The sequence below is a fragment of the Corvus kubaryi genome, unplaced genomic scaffold, assembly GCF_017639235.1.
Source record: "Corvus kubaryi isolate FWS band 111438036 unplaced genomic scaffold, C.kubaryi_AGA036_p1.0 37334, whole genome shotgun sequence".
NCBI lineage: Eukaryota > Metazoa > Chordata > Aves > Passeriformes > Corvidae > Corvus > Corvus kubaryi.
This window is the reverse complement of record NW_024581108.1, coordinates 24,360,984-24,380,424: the sequence shown is the minus strand read 5'-3', so window position 1 is coordinate 24,380,424 and position 19,441 is coordinate 24,360,984. Positions and strand designations below refer to the sequence as shown.

The 19,441-nt window shown below is 48.4% G+C and overlaps 1 protein-coding gene across 4 annotated transcripts in view; it reads right to left on the bottom strand.

The window, feature by feature from the left end:
* Window positions 1-2,699: 2,699 nt before the first annotated feature.
* ROR1 (receptor tyrosine kinase like orphan receptor 1) overlaps window positions 2,700-19,441 on the bottom strand; it is a 146,867-nt gene continuing 130,125 nt past the window's right edge. For 3 of the 4 annotated variants that reach the window (XM_042030898.1, XM_042030899.1, XM_042030902.1), the window contains 5 exons: window positions 14,825-14,952; window positions 13,474-13,791; window positions 12,409-12,654; window positions 8,453-8,664; window positions 2,700-5,652 (listed from right to left, as the gene is read on the bottom strand). In XM_042030898.1, coding sequence (XP_041886832.1) covers window positions 4,228-5,652; window positions 8,453-8,664; window positions 12,409-12,654; window positions 13,474-13,791; window positions 14,825-14,952 — 2,329 coding nt within the window. In that variant the 3' untranslated portion in view covers window positions 2,700-4,227. The remainder of the gene's footprint in view (window positions 5,653-8,452; window positions 8,665-12,408; window positions 12,655-13,473; window positions 13,792-14,824; window positions 14,953-19,441) is intronic. The other variant, XM_042030901.1, reaches the window with a different exon arrangement.

The following is a 19,441-nucleotide window of genomic DNA, read 5'->3' as shown; positions in this document are numbered from 1 at the left end:
AATTAAGGCCCAGAACCAGCCCGACACCATTCCCAAACATGCTGCGCTGTTAAATGGGAAATAAAGGACACCACAGATGCTTCCAATAATTCCAGTTTCGAGTCAATTTTCCTTCCTTTGTCTTAAGGAGCTTTTGATGTGCAGGCCCAATATTGTGTCTCTCTCTGGTTTTAATAATTTTCTATTACCTCAGCCACAGAAACTGCCCTGCAAAGGGCTGGACTTGAATCTGGGGGAGATCAAACAGGCAAAAGTATGAGGGGCTGGAGAGTGACCGACTCAGGGGCAATATTCTCTCTCCTCCTATCAAAGATAGCCCACAGCAAGATAAAAATTGCTGCTTGGATTCCACAGCCATCACATTTCTGAGAGGCTCCAGGCCCATGGATGGAGTTTTTCCATGGACGTTCTGCAGCAGAACCAGCTGCTCATTCCAGCTCCTGACCACAGAACCACGAACTCATAAAGAAACACTGGAATATTGTAACACACAAGAGAGATGCTGCCATATTTTTTCTGCAAATGAAAAAAATCGACCTTTTTTTTTTTTTTGTCCAGTGGAATGGTTTTGGGAAAATATTGGGGTTTTTTGTGCAAAAGTGTTCTTTAGAGCAACTGTGTTCAAATGTCTCTTTTTGCAGGACTGTGCTTTCTAAGTCCTGCGCTCACACCAGAACCACCTGGGAGCTTGGGCTGCACCATCAAATGGGATATTGGGAAGGAATTGCTCCCTGTGAGGGTGGGAAGGCCCTGGAACAGAATTCCCAGAGCAGCTGGGGCTGTCCCTGGATCCCTAGCAGTGTCCAAAGCCAGGCTGGATGGGGCTTGGAGCAGCCTGGGACAGTGGGAGGTGTCCCTGCCCGTGGAATGGGACGGGATTTAAGGTCCCTCCCAACTCAAACCATCTCCTTTGGATGCTCAACCTCCTTGGGAGGAGGCAAAGCCAAGGCTCAGACACCCTGAGGAGGCTGAATCCTGCCAAAAAAAGCCAAATTCCTCCTGAAGAATGTGCAGGAACAAGAGCCAGTGGATGTGGAAGGTAAACACACATTCCAGAGCTTTGGATCCAGCACGGGTCTGTCCTTGGAGAGTTCTCCTGCTGTCAGGAGTGGTTGGAGCTGGGTGGGTGTTTCAGAGCTCTCCTGGTGAGCTCATGGGACAAGGAAATGGAATCGAATATTTCCCAGCCTTCCTGGAAATCCTTGTTCCTGCAAAGTAAGGCACACATTCCCTTCTGACCATTCCTGAATAAACACATCCTGGTGAGTTCTGAGCTTTCCAGCCCCCATTTCTGCACAGGCAGCTCTGGCCTTTACCTCTCGATCCAGCCCAGTCACCCCTCGGTGGGAACAAAGGATCCAAATCCCCACTTCAGGCTCTGCATCGTGCTCTTTAAACCAGCAAATATTTATTCTCTTTCCCAGCAACACAACCAACCTGGAGGAGATGAGATGGTCCAGACTGAAGGCTCAGTTGTCGGGGTCTCCTCCGCCCGCCATGAAGCCCTGGGAGCGCGGCCCTGAGGGGACGCACGGGGTTTCCCAGCCCCTGCTCAGCCTCGCTCCCCTTGGCTGTTCCGTGCTCCCTGCGCGGGAAGGAGCCTGAGCCCGGACTGTGAGGGACCCGCGGCCCGGGCTGTGAGGGACCCTCGGCCCGGGCTGTGAGGGACCCGCGGCCCGGGCTGTGACGGACCCGCGGCCCGGACTGTGAGGGCTCCCCGGCCCGGACTGTGAGGGACCCTCGGCCCGGGCTGTGAGGGACCCTCGGCCCGGGCTGTGAGGGTTCCCCGGCCCCTCCCCGGCCCGGACTGTGAGGGACCCTCGGCAGAGCCCCGGCCATGGCTGGGGAAGTAAACATCTCTGAAACATCCAGCAACAATCCGTCCATATATACTTCTTTCTACGGGCCTCCTGGTTTGATACACGTTGCAGTATCCCCGCTGTAACACTCAGTAAACAGTGTTTATCCAGAGTTTTATCCCAATCCTCCAGAGCTTCTCAATCCAGCCAAGACTGCTACATTTCCAACAGCCTTGGCAGTGCTCTCTCCTTGAAGAAAGAAGGGATCATGATTTAGCATCTGGAATATTCCCTCTCCCTTTGTTTGCCACAAAAGCAGCTTTCATCCTGTGCCTGCATCCCCACCTGAGGAGTGATTCCGTAATTTCTGGCAACATTTATTTTCCACATCACCTCATCAGTTTCTTTAGATTTTGCCCTCTCTTCTCTCTCTGAGGAGTTCCTGCCTCTCTGTGTTACCTCCCTGTGCATCAGGTGTGAGGCCAGACTGTGATTTCAGCCTCAGAATTCCCAGATTTTCCCTGCTGAGAGGCAGGGCAGGGAGAGGTCCTTCCAAAGCTTTCCAGGTGTGTCGTTCAGAGCTGGTTCACATCTAAAAATACTTTAACCTTAAGGACCCAGCTTTGAAATAAAGGAAAAACCTCAAACTGAGCCGTGAGTGGTTTGAACATAAAACCACAAAGTGTGTGAGGGAATATTTTATGATCCCACTGCTGCTCCTTAAGGATTAGGTTATTCCTAATTCCTGATTAAAGCCAAGGATGCTTGGCTGATACCAACTCAGCTTCCCTGGTAACTGGGAGCCAGGGGAAGGAGATCATTCCATGTCCTTCAGCCATTTCAGGATGGAGGAAATGCCGGCGTGTTTATGGTAAAACAATGTTTTAATAAACAGCAGCATAAAATAATCAGTGTTTAATATCATCTCTGGCACGTGAAATACAAAAATGCACGTATCTCAATTATAAAATAGCCTTTGTTATTACATTTTTTTCATGCTTGCCTAATTGAAATGCCCATAATTAATAACTCAATCATCAAGTAATACAGTGATTAAACGCATGCAGTGAAAACAAAGAAAGGTATTTGTATAAGGTAGTGGCTGAGTATCACCATAATATATTTCAGGAACATCTACATCAGGGTAAAAATCAAAAGAAACAGCCCAAGATATAAAATGCAGAGATGTATTTTCACTTCTGCTGTACAAAAAACATCATCACACTTTTGTGCAAAAAGATAAAAATAAAGTCCTATTATACAACATTGTCAACTGAGCACAAGATTGGTTTTTGTGGACAATAAAAATATTATTCAGTACAAAAAAAGAGTCTGTGGAAAATGTACCGTACACAGCACGTGTGTAGCTCATTAAAGTGGTTTCAAATGAAGAATCTCAATTGGTTCTACCTGAATGGGTATTTTAATGACACAAATGGTGCATTTCTAAGTGGAAAATCAGCACTAATTCACATTATTAGACACAATTGCTATCGATGGATTTGCTGCCTGATGGAATGTGAGTCTCCCTTTTTCCAGGGTTACTGGAGTCAGAGTCACTGAAATGACACAATAAATATTCCTGGGAAAACTGATTGTCATATACAAAACTGTGGTTTGGCGCTTTTCCATTACACAGTTGCATAGCAACAAAAGGATATAAAATTCCTGCTTGAGCGACTAGATCATGAAATGTTAGCTCTGAAGAAGTTGATTCAGGTTCTGAAATTAAAGCTCTTTAATTTCATTTCCTTTAAGGCAATTCCTTAAGAACTCCAGCTGTCCTTAGCAGCCAGCAGCAGATTGAGGTTTGTAGACTGCAAGCTGATAACTCGAGCATTTGTGCTGTCTCATAAATGACATTTTTTGGTCTGAATCTGAGCTCAGACTCCTGACTAAACCAGAGACCAAAATCCCACCTGAAGTAATTTATTCAGCTCTCAGATCACATATTTGACACACAGCCCTCGACTGCAAAATTTACAGATATTTTCCCTATTGGCACTGAAATTGCACACCCAGATCTCCGAATCTTTGCATCTCCTAAAAAAAGAGACAAATATTAAAATATGGTTTTCAGTATCAAAAAAAAGTTCCTGTGATTTAAACCACGCCGGAGGTTTAAAAAGCTGTGAAAAAGTGTTGGATAAAATGTTTTTATTTTAAAAAAACCCCTCAAATTCCCTCTTTGAATTGTTGGTGGCACTTGGAGAAACGTGGCCAAGGCTGAGGATTCCCACCACGAGGATCTGTCTGGTTGTGCCTGCCCATCCTGGCGAGCAGTGCAACTTCACAGAAGACACTTTGCTGCAATGTCTGTCCAACAACCAGAAGGATCTTTAATAAAATATTTGAATAGAAAAAAAATCTTTCCTACCACTTCCGAGTCTGCGTCGCCAAGAGCGCTATTTACAAAGGCCTCGCCTATTTACAATTCCGCCGAAATCATGGAGTCGCTGGGTCCGTGGATGCTGGAGTCTCCCAACAGGGAGGACTGCTTGGAGTCAATTTTGTAGGGTTTTTGAGTTTTATTGCCAAACACTGTCATACCCATCCCCGCCGGGTGGCTGGGAATGGCCATGTGGGATAGCAAGGGAATATTGGCTTCCTGGTTGGATCCCGACGACGGCAAGCTGGTGACGTGGCCCGTGCTGGTGGAGCCGCTGGCGCTGCTGGGGGAGCGGCTCTTGGGAGGGGGACAGTGCTGGATCACGCGGGGAGGGCCCTGCGGGGGGTAGTGGGCGGCGGGGAAGGCGGCGTATCCCGGCGGGATGGGGTATCCGTTGATGGGGATGTAGCGCTGGTTCTGAGGTAAGGGCGGCCCCATGAACCCCGCCATCTGGCCCTGGGGGATTCCCTGCGCCGGGAACATGTAGTTGGGATACCTGGGGTTGCTGAGGTTGCTGACGGGGCTGGCGCTCAGGGAGGTGGTCTGGGTGGTGGCGTTGCCGCCCGAGGGGGTTGTGGAGCTGGTGTGGCTGGAGAGGCCCTCCCAGGAGCGCAGCCGCGCGTGGATCTCCTTGAAGCGCGGCCTGCGGGAGGGCAGGTCGTGCCAGCACTCCGTCATCAGGCTGTACATCCTGGGGGGACAGTCCTCGGAGCACGGCAGCAGCTGGCGCTTCCGGATCATCTCGATCACCTCCTGGTTGCTGAATCCGTAATACGGCTGGAGGCCGAAGCTGAATATTTCCCACAAAACCACTCCGAAGGACCAAATGTCCGAGTCGGAGGAGAACTTGCCGTACATGATGGCCTCGGGGGGCATCCAGCGGATGGGCAGCAGGGACTTGTTCTGCACCCTGTAATAATCGGCCGAGTAGATCTCCCGGGACAGCCCCAGGTCGGAGATCTTCACGTGGAGCTGCTCCCCGATCAGGATGTTGCGGGCGGCGAGGTCCTTGTGGACGAAGAAGTGTCCGGCCAGGTACTCCATGCCGGCCGCGATCTGCACCGCGATGTGCAGGAAGTCGCCGTGGTCCAGGCTGGACTTGACCGTGCCGTCCTCGTCGCTGCTGCAGCCGACGTCGGAGTGCGGCGAGCGCATGACCAGGAACTCGTGCAGGTCGCCCTGGTTCATGTACTCGAACAGGAGGCACACGGGCTGCTCCTGCGTCACCACGCCCAGCAGGCACACGATGTTGGGGTGGTGCAGCTCGGCCATGAGGGACGCTTCCTGCTGGAATTCCGCCCACTGCTGGGGGTTGTTAAAGTCCTTCAGGGTCTTGATGGCCACGAGCTGGGCGTGGTCCATGCCCGGCAGGTAGAGGTGGCCCTTGTAGATCTTGCCAAAAGCGCATTCCCCCAGCTCCTCCATGAAGCGAACGGCAGAGAGGGGCAGCTCCTTGGCTTTACTCTGTGAGAGAAACACCAGTAACACATCAGGACCGAAACCAGCCTTTTTAAAGTGAAATCTCTTGGTGCAGGATGTGTGGGAGCCAAGGAGACGGGCACAGGAGCAATGATCCCACCCGAGGGACACCAGGATCCAAACGGGATCACCATGCTCCAAAAAGTAACAAAAAGAATTCCTTTCCATCCTCTCCACAAGGTCAGATACAACAAGAACTGGACCCAAATATACACAGGAGCCATCAGCATCTCGGCATTTGGCCTTGGGCATTTCTGTACTTCCAATTGAATGTGACTAATTTCAGGAATTGAGGCAATTCCCATGCTCTAAGAGGTCCATGCTGAAGTGTTTTATGGGCCAGGGCCTGGAATTTTAGCAGGAAAAAAATTATTTTGTTTTAAAGCCACGGCCTTGTAGCCAATTCTGCCTTGACTTTGCTATTAACCCTTCCAGGTACAGCAGAGCCTGTTTCTGTTCCCACTATTTCTGTTCCATCCTAAAACCCGAGAGTGGCCAAAGGAGAAAAGCAAACCTTTTAAACATTTATTGCCCTTCAGAGTGCAGATATTCACTCCTGGGCCATAAAGAACCCGTATTATTCCCAACTTCCACTTGTGCTTGTAACACCCAAACGCACTCATTTAGGGCCCTCAGTAAAGCCACAGGTAGTAATTTAAGGTTAATGAGTTTGGGATCTAGGTTCTGTAAATGAGTGTAAACATTGGAATTGGCATTCCTGAAATCATGCGAGGGCAGCTTTCCAGTGGCAATGTGGGAAAAGAACTGACATTTCAAATAATCACGGAAAAAAGCCCTTTTAGCATGAATTAATTCTAACTGTATTGATCACTTCTGACTTTCAGACAAACACTGCATTAATAATCATAATAATGATTATGATAATAATAATAATAATACAGCCATTTAAGCAGGCAGCCCAGTAGACTGCCCAGTGATGGCAGGAAATTAGCTATATTGTTGAGGAACAGATGGTTTATATTACCCAAATCCTTTAGGCTAAAACTTGTTTAGGTCTGGCATATTGTAAATTATATTTTAGTAATGAAAGTGAAATGACCTCTGTCTGACCTGAGCCTGGGTCCGTCTGTTTGAATCAACAGAGTGGAAAACTGGGGAAGAAAATGAAGTCATAAAGTTTTGGCAGGAAGGGCTCGTTCGGAGTGAAGCAGTTGTAAATCTGCTCGGCTTTTGTTTGACAAGTATTTGTCACACACGGGTGTCCGAAAGGTAGGGAAGTGTAAAATACACAAGAGGCAGCAGGTCAGGGGAAAGGGAGAGGGAAACCCACCCCTTCCACCTCTTCTTCAGCTCCATGACAAGACATCCTTAATTTATTATATTTCTGAAGGCAATTAAAACCCCTTAAAACTGGAGGAAATGCTAACATTCCTGTTTATCCAAGCAAACAACTGCCTCAGTGGGAGCTTGAAGCTTAAATTTGTTTTCACCCAAAGCTGACATCATAAGTGGCTACGTGATTTAAAAATAGGATTCCACTTCCTTTCCTTGAAAATATTGTTTGAAAGGCCATCAAAACACTGGGGACGGGGAGAGCTGGCTTTCCCAGTGGGAAAATCCCGAATTAGCAGAAATAAAATGAAAATATTCTTGCAGCACATGACTTGCAAATTGAAAGGAAGGAGAATGGTCAATATTTGCAACAATTTCCAGGCATTTCTGCTTCCCTGTGCTGTGTGTGCCAGCAGGAAAGGTGGGAATTGCATCCTCAATAAAAGGATGCTGAGATTCCCATTATCTCCAGTTTAGCCAGGATTGCACCCTTAAAATTCCCAGCAGAACAGGGAGCAAGAAGCAATCCCAAATTTAACAAAATATTCCAGGAGGTTGGATGCAGGATGTGGTTTGGACATTGACTTGTTAAATGTTTTTTGCACTGCTACCAACATTTTGAGATAAAGTTACTCCAAGCTTTACAGGAAAGTTGGAATTGGGAACTTCCAAGGAAAAGGAAGATAAAATCACCAGGCCAGTGTGTGTGGGACTGAGACAGAGATTTTCTCTCTGAAGTGCTTCAAAAGAACAAAACCCATCAAATTCTTGAAGAGCCAGAAAATATCCTGAGCTGGAAGGGACCCACGAGGATCAAGAGCCTTGGCACGGTGTGAAACACAAGGGAAATGCTCTTCCAGGGCATTCCTGTGCCTGTGGATGGCAGGAGGAACTTCCAGCCCTGCCCTGGGTGACACAGCCAGGTCTGCACGTCCCACTCAGGAAATCAGGAGCACGAGGTTGATCATACTTAAATCTAAACTATTTTTTAAAATTCTTCCTGAATGTGGGGCTGTGGTGAAGCCAAACAGGAGCTGGGCTGGCCAGAGCTGCATGCAGAGCTTTGGGGCTGTTTTGGTCATTTCTCCTTTTAAATGAAAGGATAAACCTGAAAAAGCAAGGAACAAATCTTTCCAGAAGTGATGTCAGCTGAGCGAAAGGTGACAGATGAACAGAGCAGAGCCATGAGAAGCTCTCCTGGGGAAATGCTGAATCACATCTTTACCTACATTACTCTTTCACTTAAATGAGATGTTCTAAGAGATGCTTCAGGAAGGGGTTCCTTGCTTTATCACACAAAAACTCCATCATTTCTCCAGGGACATGGACACACAGGGAATTACCCCCTGCTGCTGCTGCTGAGAAAACCCTCACAAAAATCACAGAAATCACAGGCTGGAAACCACCTGAATATTTCAGTGCTGAGTTGTTTGACACATTTCCCTCCCTGCCTGTGGAGACAGCAAGTGTGGAGGCAGAAATCTGGGATTACCTTTGGCTTGTAGGTGTTGAGCATGGACATCTCCACGTTCTGCCCCCGGACGTGCTTCGGCTGCCTCTGGACCGGAGGGGATGAGGATTTCTGGTTGTTGCGACAGATGCAGATGAAGAAGAAGAGCAAGGCTATGGCCAGGGGAATGGTAACACTTGGCACCAGGATGTACAGGATTTCCATTTTATTCTTTTCCTTGGAATCCTTGTAATCTGGTTCAGAAAGAAAAAAAACCAACCATGAATGAAGCATCCCACAGAGACAAACACATCCCTGGGCCAACTAGAAGTGTTAAAAAGAATAAAACATCCATTTTATCTTGCTGAAATCCACCTTGAATGCTGATTCATTTTATTAATATTAAAAGAAAGAATTATTTAGTGGAGTAACAAACTGTCCCTGTAAGGTCAAAGGTACTGATGGGCAGGAAACAGTGGAATGATGTGAGGTGGACTTTGCTTGGGGTGAAATGAAGTCATGGCCTAACACAGATCCACAGAAAAGTGAATTTCTAGAACACCTTATGGAAGAAGCTTGTGGGAGGTGCCCCTTCCCATGGCAGGGAGTTGGAACTAAATGATTTTGAAGGTCCATTCCATGCCAGGCCATTCTATGTTTCCAAGAAAAGCTCTGGTGGGAACACAAACTCCTTATTTTGTGTCTTGATTTAAGACAATTTAAAGGAGAACACTCTGGGAGCTGCCTCCCTTTAAAGGTTCAACCAATCCCTTTCCAGCGAAAAGGAATGGATATGAGGAGATGGAGTGAAAAAAAGAACAGTTCCCTACAAGCAGAACAGCACCAGGGAAGCTGGAGCAGCGGTGAAAAGGAAGGATCCAGAAGAGCTGGGATGGAGGATGGTGTAACACAGTCCAAAGGCTCCCTGCAATCCTTGCTCCCTCCCAGGGCTCTTCCCAGCCATTAATTTCAGGAACATGATCCCCTCTTTGCCATTGCCTAGGATATCCAGCACTGCATCCCCCTGGCTGCCTCTGGCTTCCCAGGGAATGCTGCTCCGAGGGAAAAGCAGCAGGAGAGGGGAGAGGCTCTGGGAGGAGCTCGGGCAGAAGGACAGATCCTCCATCCTGAGTGCTCCGGGCACAGCGACACTGATGCCTGCCCTGCTCTGCCATTTCCCAGGAGCATTCCCAAGGTTTAGGCTGGAATTACACCCGGATTAACACACTCACTACAGGGGAACTTGGAGGATCCCGGGAACCCAGGCCGCCCTGGCTGCTTCCGAGGGCATTGGCAATGCCTGAGGCAGCCTTAGGGAGTCTGGGAGGACGGGGGATGTTTTATTATCCCTGCAGGGTCACTCCAGTTTGTTTGTCTGTGTTTTCCAGGCTGGATTTGTACAAGTGCTTAGCGGCCCACACAGATCTCTTTTATGCACTTCATTAAACATGAACTTGATCTGGAGCTTGGGCTTGACTCAAATTGTGGCAGAGGCAAAGTTCAAATGGTTCTGCATGGCACTTTGCATAACCCCTCTCCTCTTTCAGGCTCACGCTGTCCTCTGCTCCCCCCACGCTCCTCTCTGATCATTCCTTTCAGATTAAGTCGTGCTATCGGGTTTTTAATTGAGAGGGGAGGTATCCCAAATATTCCTACAGCCTTTGGGAAACAGGAGACGACTAAAGCACCGTCCCCATGACATTTTCCCTGTTCCCAGAGAGGCAGGGATTCACACACTGCCCTTCCCCTGTCCTTCCAAACCGTCTTAGGCTTGGCTTTGCTAAGCCTCATGCTCGAATTACGCCGTGTTTCACATCTTCCCGCAATCAGGCTGACAAACTTTGATGAAACAAATCTCTCACAGCTTGTGAGATACAGTTGAAGAAAGGAAAAGAAAGCAGCAGCACGAGGCAGAGGGAGACCTGGGCACCAGTTCATCACCTGAGCTATTCCAGTCAAAGGCAATTATTATTCTTATTAAGTAGCAGCCCCCCCGCAGTGAAGCCTCATTAGGTTAATGGGCTTCTTGGGAGCCACCCTAATTAAATCCATTTCCCATCTAGGCATGTCCTGGTGAGGCAGAATGCACAATACTGATTAAACTGGGCCTCAAATGGCTCTTTCAGCCAGTGCAAAACCGGCAGAATGGGAGTCCCACACGGTATTCTGGTTTTAATATGCAGATTAGCACTTAACAATTCAATTACTGCTCACCTGATCCAGCTCTGTCTGTAGTTAGAATAATAAAGCCACGAACAACGGGTACCATTTAAGGCAGCAGTGAGAGGTTTTGGCAATTAAAACCTTTGTCAGGAATTCTCCAGGGCAGCCTGTATCTCAGTTATTACCAAGCAAAGCTTGAAAATCAGAGACTTAGGCTCCAAAAGTGTCCTGGTATCCCAGATCAGGAGCCTGAGGCCGGCTTGGCATCTCAGAGCCCATCTAGAGGGGACTGGCACAAGAATCTTCAGAATAGTTTTTGGTTATTTCTGTTGAAATAACAGCAGAAGAGATACAGGACTCAAAAAGTGTGGGGGAAATCACAGAATTGTTGAGGTTGGAAAAGCCCTCAGAGATCAGCAAGTCCAACTCTTAAACCAGCACTGCCAACACAGCTCAGGCCTTGTTTAAAAAACAGAGGTGACATTGCCAGGTGCTCTGAGCTGCAGCTGAAGTTTTTACAGAACTGCCCTGGCTGCATTTAGGGTTTGCAAAATGAACAAAAAGGGAGACTCAGCTCTCATTTGATTCTGCTTTTTGGAGACCCAGGGGAAGCAAGTGGAAGACCTGAACAAATGGGTCCTGATTGTTTTATCTGCATGTAGAAATAACGATATTGATAACAGGCCAAGAAAAAATGCAGCTATTTGCGTGGACATGCCAGAAATGCACTCAGAAATGTTATGGAAATTCAAAGTTTCACACAAAATTTCATGTTGCCCTTCAAGTTGTCACAGTAACATTTACCTTTCCCCTTGGAAAGGAGATACCTTTGATGTCCCTGCTCCATAGCCAGAACCAAATTAAATTTTTTCTGGTTATGGTTATGAACATTCCTGCAGTGAGACATGTTCTGAGTCTGCTCCAAAGTCTTTTTCAATTAATGGAAAGATGGGAATCGATGCCAAAATGGGATCTAAATTATGTTCTTACTGAAAGGGTAGATGAGGGGGAAGGCAGACAGTCTGGGCTCTATCATGTGCATCTCAAACCCTCTCCCTGTTTTTGGGCCCCTCACAAGAAGAAAGCCATGGAGGGGCTGGAGCGTGTCCAGGGAAGGGAACAGAGCTGGGGAAGGGGCTGGAGCAGCTGAGGGAGCTGGGAAAGGGGCTGAGCCTGGAGCAAAGGAGGCTCAGGGGGGACCTTGTGGCTCTGCACAAGTCCCTGACAGGAGGGGGCAGCCGGGGGGGTCGGGCTCTGCTCGCAGGGAACAGGGACAGGAGGAGAGGGAACGGCCTCAGCCTGGGCCAGGGCAGGGGCAGGGTGGACATCAGGGAAAATTTCTTCACTGAAAGGGGTGTCTGGCCCTGGCACAGCTGCCCAGGGCAGTGGTGGGGTCTTAAAAAGGACTTAAAAAGGGATTTAACAGCCGTGTGGATGTGGCACTTGGGGACGAGGGTCAGTGGTGGCCTTGGCAGTGCTGGGGGTGGTTGGACTTGATGACCTCGGAGGGCTTTTCCAACCTAAACATTTCTATGTTTCTACAATTTAATTTGGCCTAAGGAGTTGTATTGATTGGAACAACAACCTGGAAAGTCAGGAACACTTGAGCTGGCAGTGCACAGCCATTCCCCAGGAAATTATTTTCATGCCACCACTTTGTCACTGCAGGGGCAGCAAGTGCTCAAAGGTCTCCTCAGACCAGGGCCAGCCAGCCTTTCCTACACCTCTGTTATTAGGGATTTACAGAAGACACTTTGTGCACTTTTCTCCCACGATGTGACCAAACCCTTCCCCTTTTTGCCCCCAGCTCAAACCCAACCCGGGTCAGGCATTACCACAGGCCGGGACATCACAGAGCTCCGACTTGAAGTTCTCATCCAAGGTGAAGCACCACGGGGCATCCTTCTGGTTTCCAGGGTTCCTGCAGTAGGAGTGGCCCCCGTTGAGCTCGGGGTACCTGGCAGCAGTGAAGGTGTGGGTGTGGGGGTACTGCGAGTTCCAGGGCTGGCACTGCCGCCCCGAGCGCGTCACGCTCACCGTGCCCCGGTAATCCACGCCCGTGCTGTTGTAGCACTTGTGATCTGCAAAGACAACCAAAAGCCAAAGCCACGGTCGGTGGTGGATGCAGCATCCATGGGGATGAGCTGTTGGCATCTCCCAGCAAACTCCTGCTGGCCCAGTTGGGGAGCGTGGGCTCCCAGTTTGCTGCGGCTGCAAGGCTGGGCCTGCTTTGCATTCGCATTCCAGGGAGGATTTAAAGCTTATGCTCCTGCAATGAAAAGAGCTTCTGCCAAGCGTTTTTAATATAGGATACACAAAGGAAGTCAAAACTCCAGTGAGAACCTGAACTGCAGCCCTTATTTTCGTAGGAAGGTGGAGAACTTGTGGGAGCCATGTTTTATATTTGACTGTTCAGATGTGGAAGTGTTTGGAACAGGCTGCAGCCCAGCCTGATCAAAGAGTGGGCTTAGCCAGAGCCTAAAATTAGGCTGGCTTAGGCAGGACAGCCATGGATCCAGCCCTACAAATGTTCCTCCTGACAAGCATCCCTACACTGCAGCCGTGGTGCTGCTGGAGCATGTCAGGCTGAGGTGGGAGGAAGATGAAGGAGGCAGGGAGGATGAAGCCACCCATGTTCCTCAGCATCCAAATGCTTACACTCCATAGTTTTCTACCCCGTATTAATTAGAAAAGACCCAGAAAAATCCTTCAGAATTCCTGAAAAAATCCTTCAGAATTCCCACCCCTTCTGGACAAGCTGGGGGAAATGCTGGTGCTGGGAAATTCACCTGCGAGCTGTCAAAGCCCAGCACTGGCTCCAGCTGGGATGCACGAGCCCTTCCAGCCAATCTTGGCACAGCAGTACCTTTTCCATGGAGAACCAGACATTTTTCACTTACTTTTATTTATGGGATCAGCCATTGGAATCCCAATCCGGATACAGTTGACAGCCTCGGGGCTGTCAGGCTGGGGCAGATCTTCGCAGTTGGGCAGCTTCAACCTCATCAGGATCATGGGATTAGACCTGGCAAAAATGTACTCGGTCTGGCACAGGACGTTTTCCAGGATCTCACACTCATCCCGGCACAGATCCCGAGGTTTGGGAGCCGAGGAGGTCTCGTCACAGTAGGGGAAGGCGTAGTGGCACAGGGAAGGGATGGCAAACTGGGAGCACTTGTCCGACAAATGGCTGGAGGTGCCGATCATGGTGAAGGCAGCTGGAAAACACACACAAGGATTTGATTTGGGAATGTTATTCCCGTGCTGTTGCCTTCCCAGTGTAACCCTCACTTCCCACTGCAGCTGTTCAGGTGACGAACAGGAATGCACAGCACTAATTACACTGGAAGTCATTAACAATGCTGATTCCACTGACAAGGAAAACACATCAGGTTTTCAACATGGGATTAATGCTAAGATCATTACCCAACCCCTAAACTTAATTATTCCTTTAATTATTCCTTTTTTTCCTCCCAAATAACTTAGAATCATTTACAAATTCATGTAGTATTTGGAAGCCCAACAGGTAAACCCCAAATTCCTGCAGGGTGACAGCACCGGTTCCCTTGTGGAAGGTGACAACTTTCATACAATCCCAAATAACTTTTCTAACAAAATGCTGGAAGATTATGAACTGGTAGCTGCACATTGCCTTTGTTGGGGCAATGAAGAAGCCTTTTTTTGCAATGCTGACAGTATTTGGGGACAAAGGGAGAAGAGAAATTTGGGATATTCTGACAGCAAGGAAAAAAATCTGAATATAGAGATGGTTACCAGGGCTAGGATCAGGCCAAGTTAATTTATATAAAAACTAGAGAATATCATGATATCTACGATGTCTGTGAATTCAGCGACCCCATCAGCACATCCCTCAAAAATAATGGTAACTGGTTCTTCCCTAAATCCAAAGGAAAACCTCTACCTGCTGGATTATTTATGCAGCCTTTCCCAGCACCTAAATTATTCCAGGCACCTAAAATCAACTAAGGCGGGCCCCCCTTTGCTTTCAAAACTTGCTGGGATAACAGCAGCCCTGAGTGTCCCAGGGGCTGTAAACACACAGCCCCTTCTCCTTGAAAAATCATTTTTTTAGGTGTTCTGGGGGCAGCTGGAGCAGCAGAGACACCCGGACGAGCTCGTGGCAAGAGGGAATAAAGACCAAAGAAAAATAACGTTACTGTTTATAAAACTCCAGCAGCTTTTTGGGAGCAGACAGCTCAGTGGGGAAGCAGCCAAGGTGTTTCTACCCACCTGTAATCTGATTTTCTATCTCCCCCTGCATGTGCAAGGACTCCATGTAGATGGTTCTGTTCCCAATGAAGCGGGCGCAGGCGATGCCCCTGTAAGGCTGGCAAAACCCATCCTCCTCATACTCATCCCTGAAATCAGCCAGAAACATAAAGTTGTGATTGTAAAATATTGAAAACAATCAGGATTATTTCCTTCTATTAGACAAGATCTTCAATGTTTGTTTGTTTAAATACACCCCCTTCATCTGCCTGGTAAAAAGAGGCGTTTCAGCTTAGCCAAAATACACATGGATGTTGTATGAAATGAGTGCTCTCAAGGCTCTGCTCAGACCTACACCCAGCCTTGATTAGAAGAGAAATATAAACGGCCTGGAAAAACGGGATTTATGTTTATTTAAAGCAGCTAACACATAGTTTTCTATTTTTGAACCAAGCTCCTCCTTAATATTGATAAACACAGCAGGAAGAGTCATGCAAGCAGAATTTAAAGTGTATATAGAAAATCCAACCTCTGCCAGCACCGATGCCCTGGAAAGAGGAAATGTTTGCTCAATCTTCCATGTGTGGTAACATTTAGTGCTAAGACAGACCCAAAGCTGAGACAGGAGTTCAACAGACACATTTCTTTCATTAGGTGCTTTCTTTTAGGCAATATAGGAGATATTTAATACAGAAATCCAGATGGGAAATTATTTGCCAATGTTCTTCAAACAAAGCAAGGAAAGGAAATTACTGAAGCTCTGAAGACCAGGGCAGTCCCTGGGTATTTTGTATAGTCAGCACTGAATAGGGAGTTTTTGGGGGGTTTGGAGGAGGGGTTTTAGTACATGATCCCTGAAATCCCAACTGCATGAATCAGCCCTTTAAACTCCTATATTTTGCACTGAGATTTTCGGGATGGATTTTCTGGACAGACACCTCGGCTCTGCTGAGGTCCCAGGAAAAGGAGGTGCTTAATGAAAATCTGCTGGTATTTTCTTTGTTATTCATGCCCAGCCCGGACAGCTCCTCTATGGCTCTCAAATTCGGATAAATGATAGTGGAATATCCCTAGGGATGATGACAGCCGGGTAGGGAACAGGTTACTTCCTTTGTGTGTGGAATTCTCCCTCCCCCAGATGCCGAAAGCCCAACAGTGGAATCACACTACGCCTTAATAAGGGAAAAATCAGAGCTTTTTTTAATCAACTCTGCCATTAAGTTTAACAAAAGCCACTTTCATCCCCTCCTGAAGACCTTGGCTGTGAGAGCTTGGAAATGCAAATTCCATGGGGGCTCTTTGAAGTCGCCCGTTCATTGTGTGCTGCCTTAGAGAGCCAGGGCCACTCCCAGTGCCCTGTCACCGGGGCCAGCGCCAGCTAATGGGATTAGTGGGAAGAAGCGCTGGGATCGCCTTCCAGGACACCCCAGACACCTCCGGGCACTGCCGGGCTACCAGAGCAGCGTCCCGGGATTCACGCAGCGTTCACGGGGAGAAGCCAATCCCCAGGGATTAAGCGCATAATTTATGAGTGTGAAGACGAAGGGGTGGGAAAGAGGGGTGGGAGAGATGGAAACCTCCTCCATGGACATCCCACCATGGGGAAATCAGTGGGAAAGGGTCCAGGTTTCACTGGATGATGGTTCCAAGATGTTCCCAAGCACACTGGAAGCTGGGTTGCAAAAGCACGGCCTTGAACTGCCAATTAAACCCTTCATTAACAACAGCCCGAGGGAAGGTTGAGGTGCCTCAGGTGTTCAGCCGACAAAGAAACCCTGAGATGCAAGCAGGGACACTCAACCACATCCTTGGGTTCCTGCATGGAACCAGCTCTGGTGAAAATATTTTTATTCTGTTGGTTCTTGAACAGAAAAGCTGAAACCTGAGCTGAAAAAACCCAACAGCGACTGCAGGCTCTGGGGTTCAGTTCATCTCCTCATCACTAAATGCTCAGATAGGATATCATTAATTAATCATTTATAATTTTTATAGAATTATAGCATCATAAAATCCTTTAAGGTTGGAAAAGCCCGCTAAGGTCGAGTCCAACCATTCCCCAGCATTGTCAAGGCCACCACTGCCCTATGTCCCCAAGAGCCACATCCACAGGGATTTTAAATCCCTTCAGGGATGGGGACTCAGCACTGTGCCAGTGTCTGAGCACCTTTTCTGTAAAGCAGATTTCCCAATGCCCACCCTGAGCCTGCCCTGGCCCAGCCTGAGGCCGTTCCCTCTCCTCCTGTCCCTGTTCCCTGCCAGCAGAGCCCGACCCCCCCGGCTGCCCCCTCCTGTCAGGGACTTGTGCAGAGCCACAAGGTCCCCCCGGAGCCTCCTTTGCTCCAGGCTAAATTTATTATGGAATTTCACTCTAGAAAGGCTCCCCTTTGAAGGGAAGAACGCGGAGCAAGGACTGCGAGTGAGCAGGGACACCAGCTCACCTGGCTGGGAATGCCCTGAGGAGCAGGATTGTGCAGATAATCTCAGGAGGGGAAGATTAGAGTAAAGAGGAAGGGCCAGGATGCCACCAGCTCTGCCCTGGGGCTGCATCCAGCGGAATTCACACCGGGAAAACGGGAGATTAGTAGCTCATAAGGAGCAGGAACTACTTAGGATTGTTTTGGAAATCAGCTCCGTAATGGGGCAGATGGGTGAAACAAATGAAAGGAACAGGAGCACCAGGGTATGACAGGAGGACCCTGAGACTCCGGGGTCCCCTGGACTCTGCTCCCAGAGCTGCTCCGGGGGTCACAGGGACAAAAGAAGGGCCGGGAGGTTCCTCTCTTGACCAGCAGCTCCCTGAGCCACTGCTCCCCACAACAGAGCGGTTTTGGGGTGCAGCCACAGCTCTCCGAGACCCTTTCCCACTGAACAGATGCCTGCCGAGGTGATCACCCTCTGCCTTCCAGACATTCCAGCCAAACCCATCCAGATCCAGAGCCCTGGCCTGACACGGGACCCACGAAAGCATGAAGGGCTCCTGCATCTTAAACACATTCCCCACCTCCTGCTGCCTCCTGGCAGCGCTTTGGCTTTGAGCTCAGCTATTATCAGGTTTGGCTTCAAACACAGCGATCAGGTTTTGGTTTTAAACACACCTATCGGTTTTCGGCTTTAAACACAGCTATTATCAGTTTTTGCCTTTAAACACAGTTCCAGTTTCTTGGGATCAAGGCTGAGCCCGCATTCCTTTCCCACAGTCCACGTTTGGCATCCCTCACCTGCTCTGTGTAAGGAATCACCGCATCCCTTCTCGGATGTGTATCTGCTTCCTGATCCTGATCCCGCGAAAGGAAGGGTCCCTCTGGCTCCGGCAGGATGTAAATTAGGTCTGATCCAGCAATGAATGTGTTAACATTTACAGACCAGCTTAAATCCTAATGATTAAATCCTAACGAACTGGAAGTCGGTCCAAGCCTGGAGGCGTTTCTGATTGTGGATGGGCTTAATCCCTTGTGCAAATTCTGGCTCAAGTGGGGAGAGCAGCAGCCAGCAGGTGGAAAACAGGGATGGCAGCCTGCAGGAACAATTCCAGCCTCACCACAGCACAGGATTTGGGGTCTGGGAGCTGCCCCACAACTCAGTGCTGCTCCTTGCACTGCCTGCACCCCACAAAGCCCCGGGCAGTGTTGGGTGAAGCTGCACAAGACAACGGGCTGGATTTGAGTGACCAACAGATGATACAGCACCGTAGGGCTTTAAGATGATTTCTTTTCAGATTTGGTTTCCACTCTGTTTTCTGTTTCACTCTGTCAATATTTCCAGCCTGGATGTTTATCTTGGAGCTTGCCCATTGCCTTTGGATCTCGCTGCAGCTCCCCCCATGACAATACCTCTGGCTTGATGTAATAATAGCACCAAGGATTAAATTTACACCATCTTCAGGTGTCTTTGAGCATCTGACTGCTCACAGTTCACAGAAAACCGAGGAACAAAGAGCTTTGAAGGGTGTCCACAGCCCAAATCTCTTTAAGATCCCATTCTCTGATTCCATCTCTTTATCTCAGCTGCTCCTGGCATGAGGCTCCAGTGAATCCAGAGGCTGATCCACTTCCCAGTGCAGCACCTTTCTGGAACTGGGCAGAATTTCTGCCTCTGCAGCTTTTTGGGCATCCCCACACAAAGCAGGCAGAGCAGAGAAACATTAACCATCAGCTTGCAGTATTTATTTTATTGGTTCCCACTAAGCCTGGAGGGGCTCTGTGGTACCACCTCCTCTGCAACTGGTTCCTAAACACAAACCATCTCTGCAGGGTTCTCTGTCAAACTTCCCAACATCCTGAATTTTCTTTGCCAGTCTTTTTCTAAATTACAAGAAATTGCCCCAATTTAAACAACATTTCCAGCAAATGCCAACAACGAGCCCAGGAACTCAGTTCAGCAAAGCTTTGTAACCAGGCTCTAACGTGAGTTCATTTAGCAGTATTTCCTATATTGACAGAAAAACTGAACCCATGAGATCATGCTGGATTTTTTTTTACAATCCAATATATTAAAAATGCATATTCCAGACATGGTGTCATTGTGTGGTCATTTCTACCACGCCCCATGGATCTTTCTTTCTTTTTTTTCTTTCTTGTTTTCTTTCTTTCTTTTCCTTCCTTCCTTCCTTCCTTCCTTCCTTCCTTCCTTCCTTCCTTC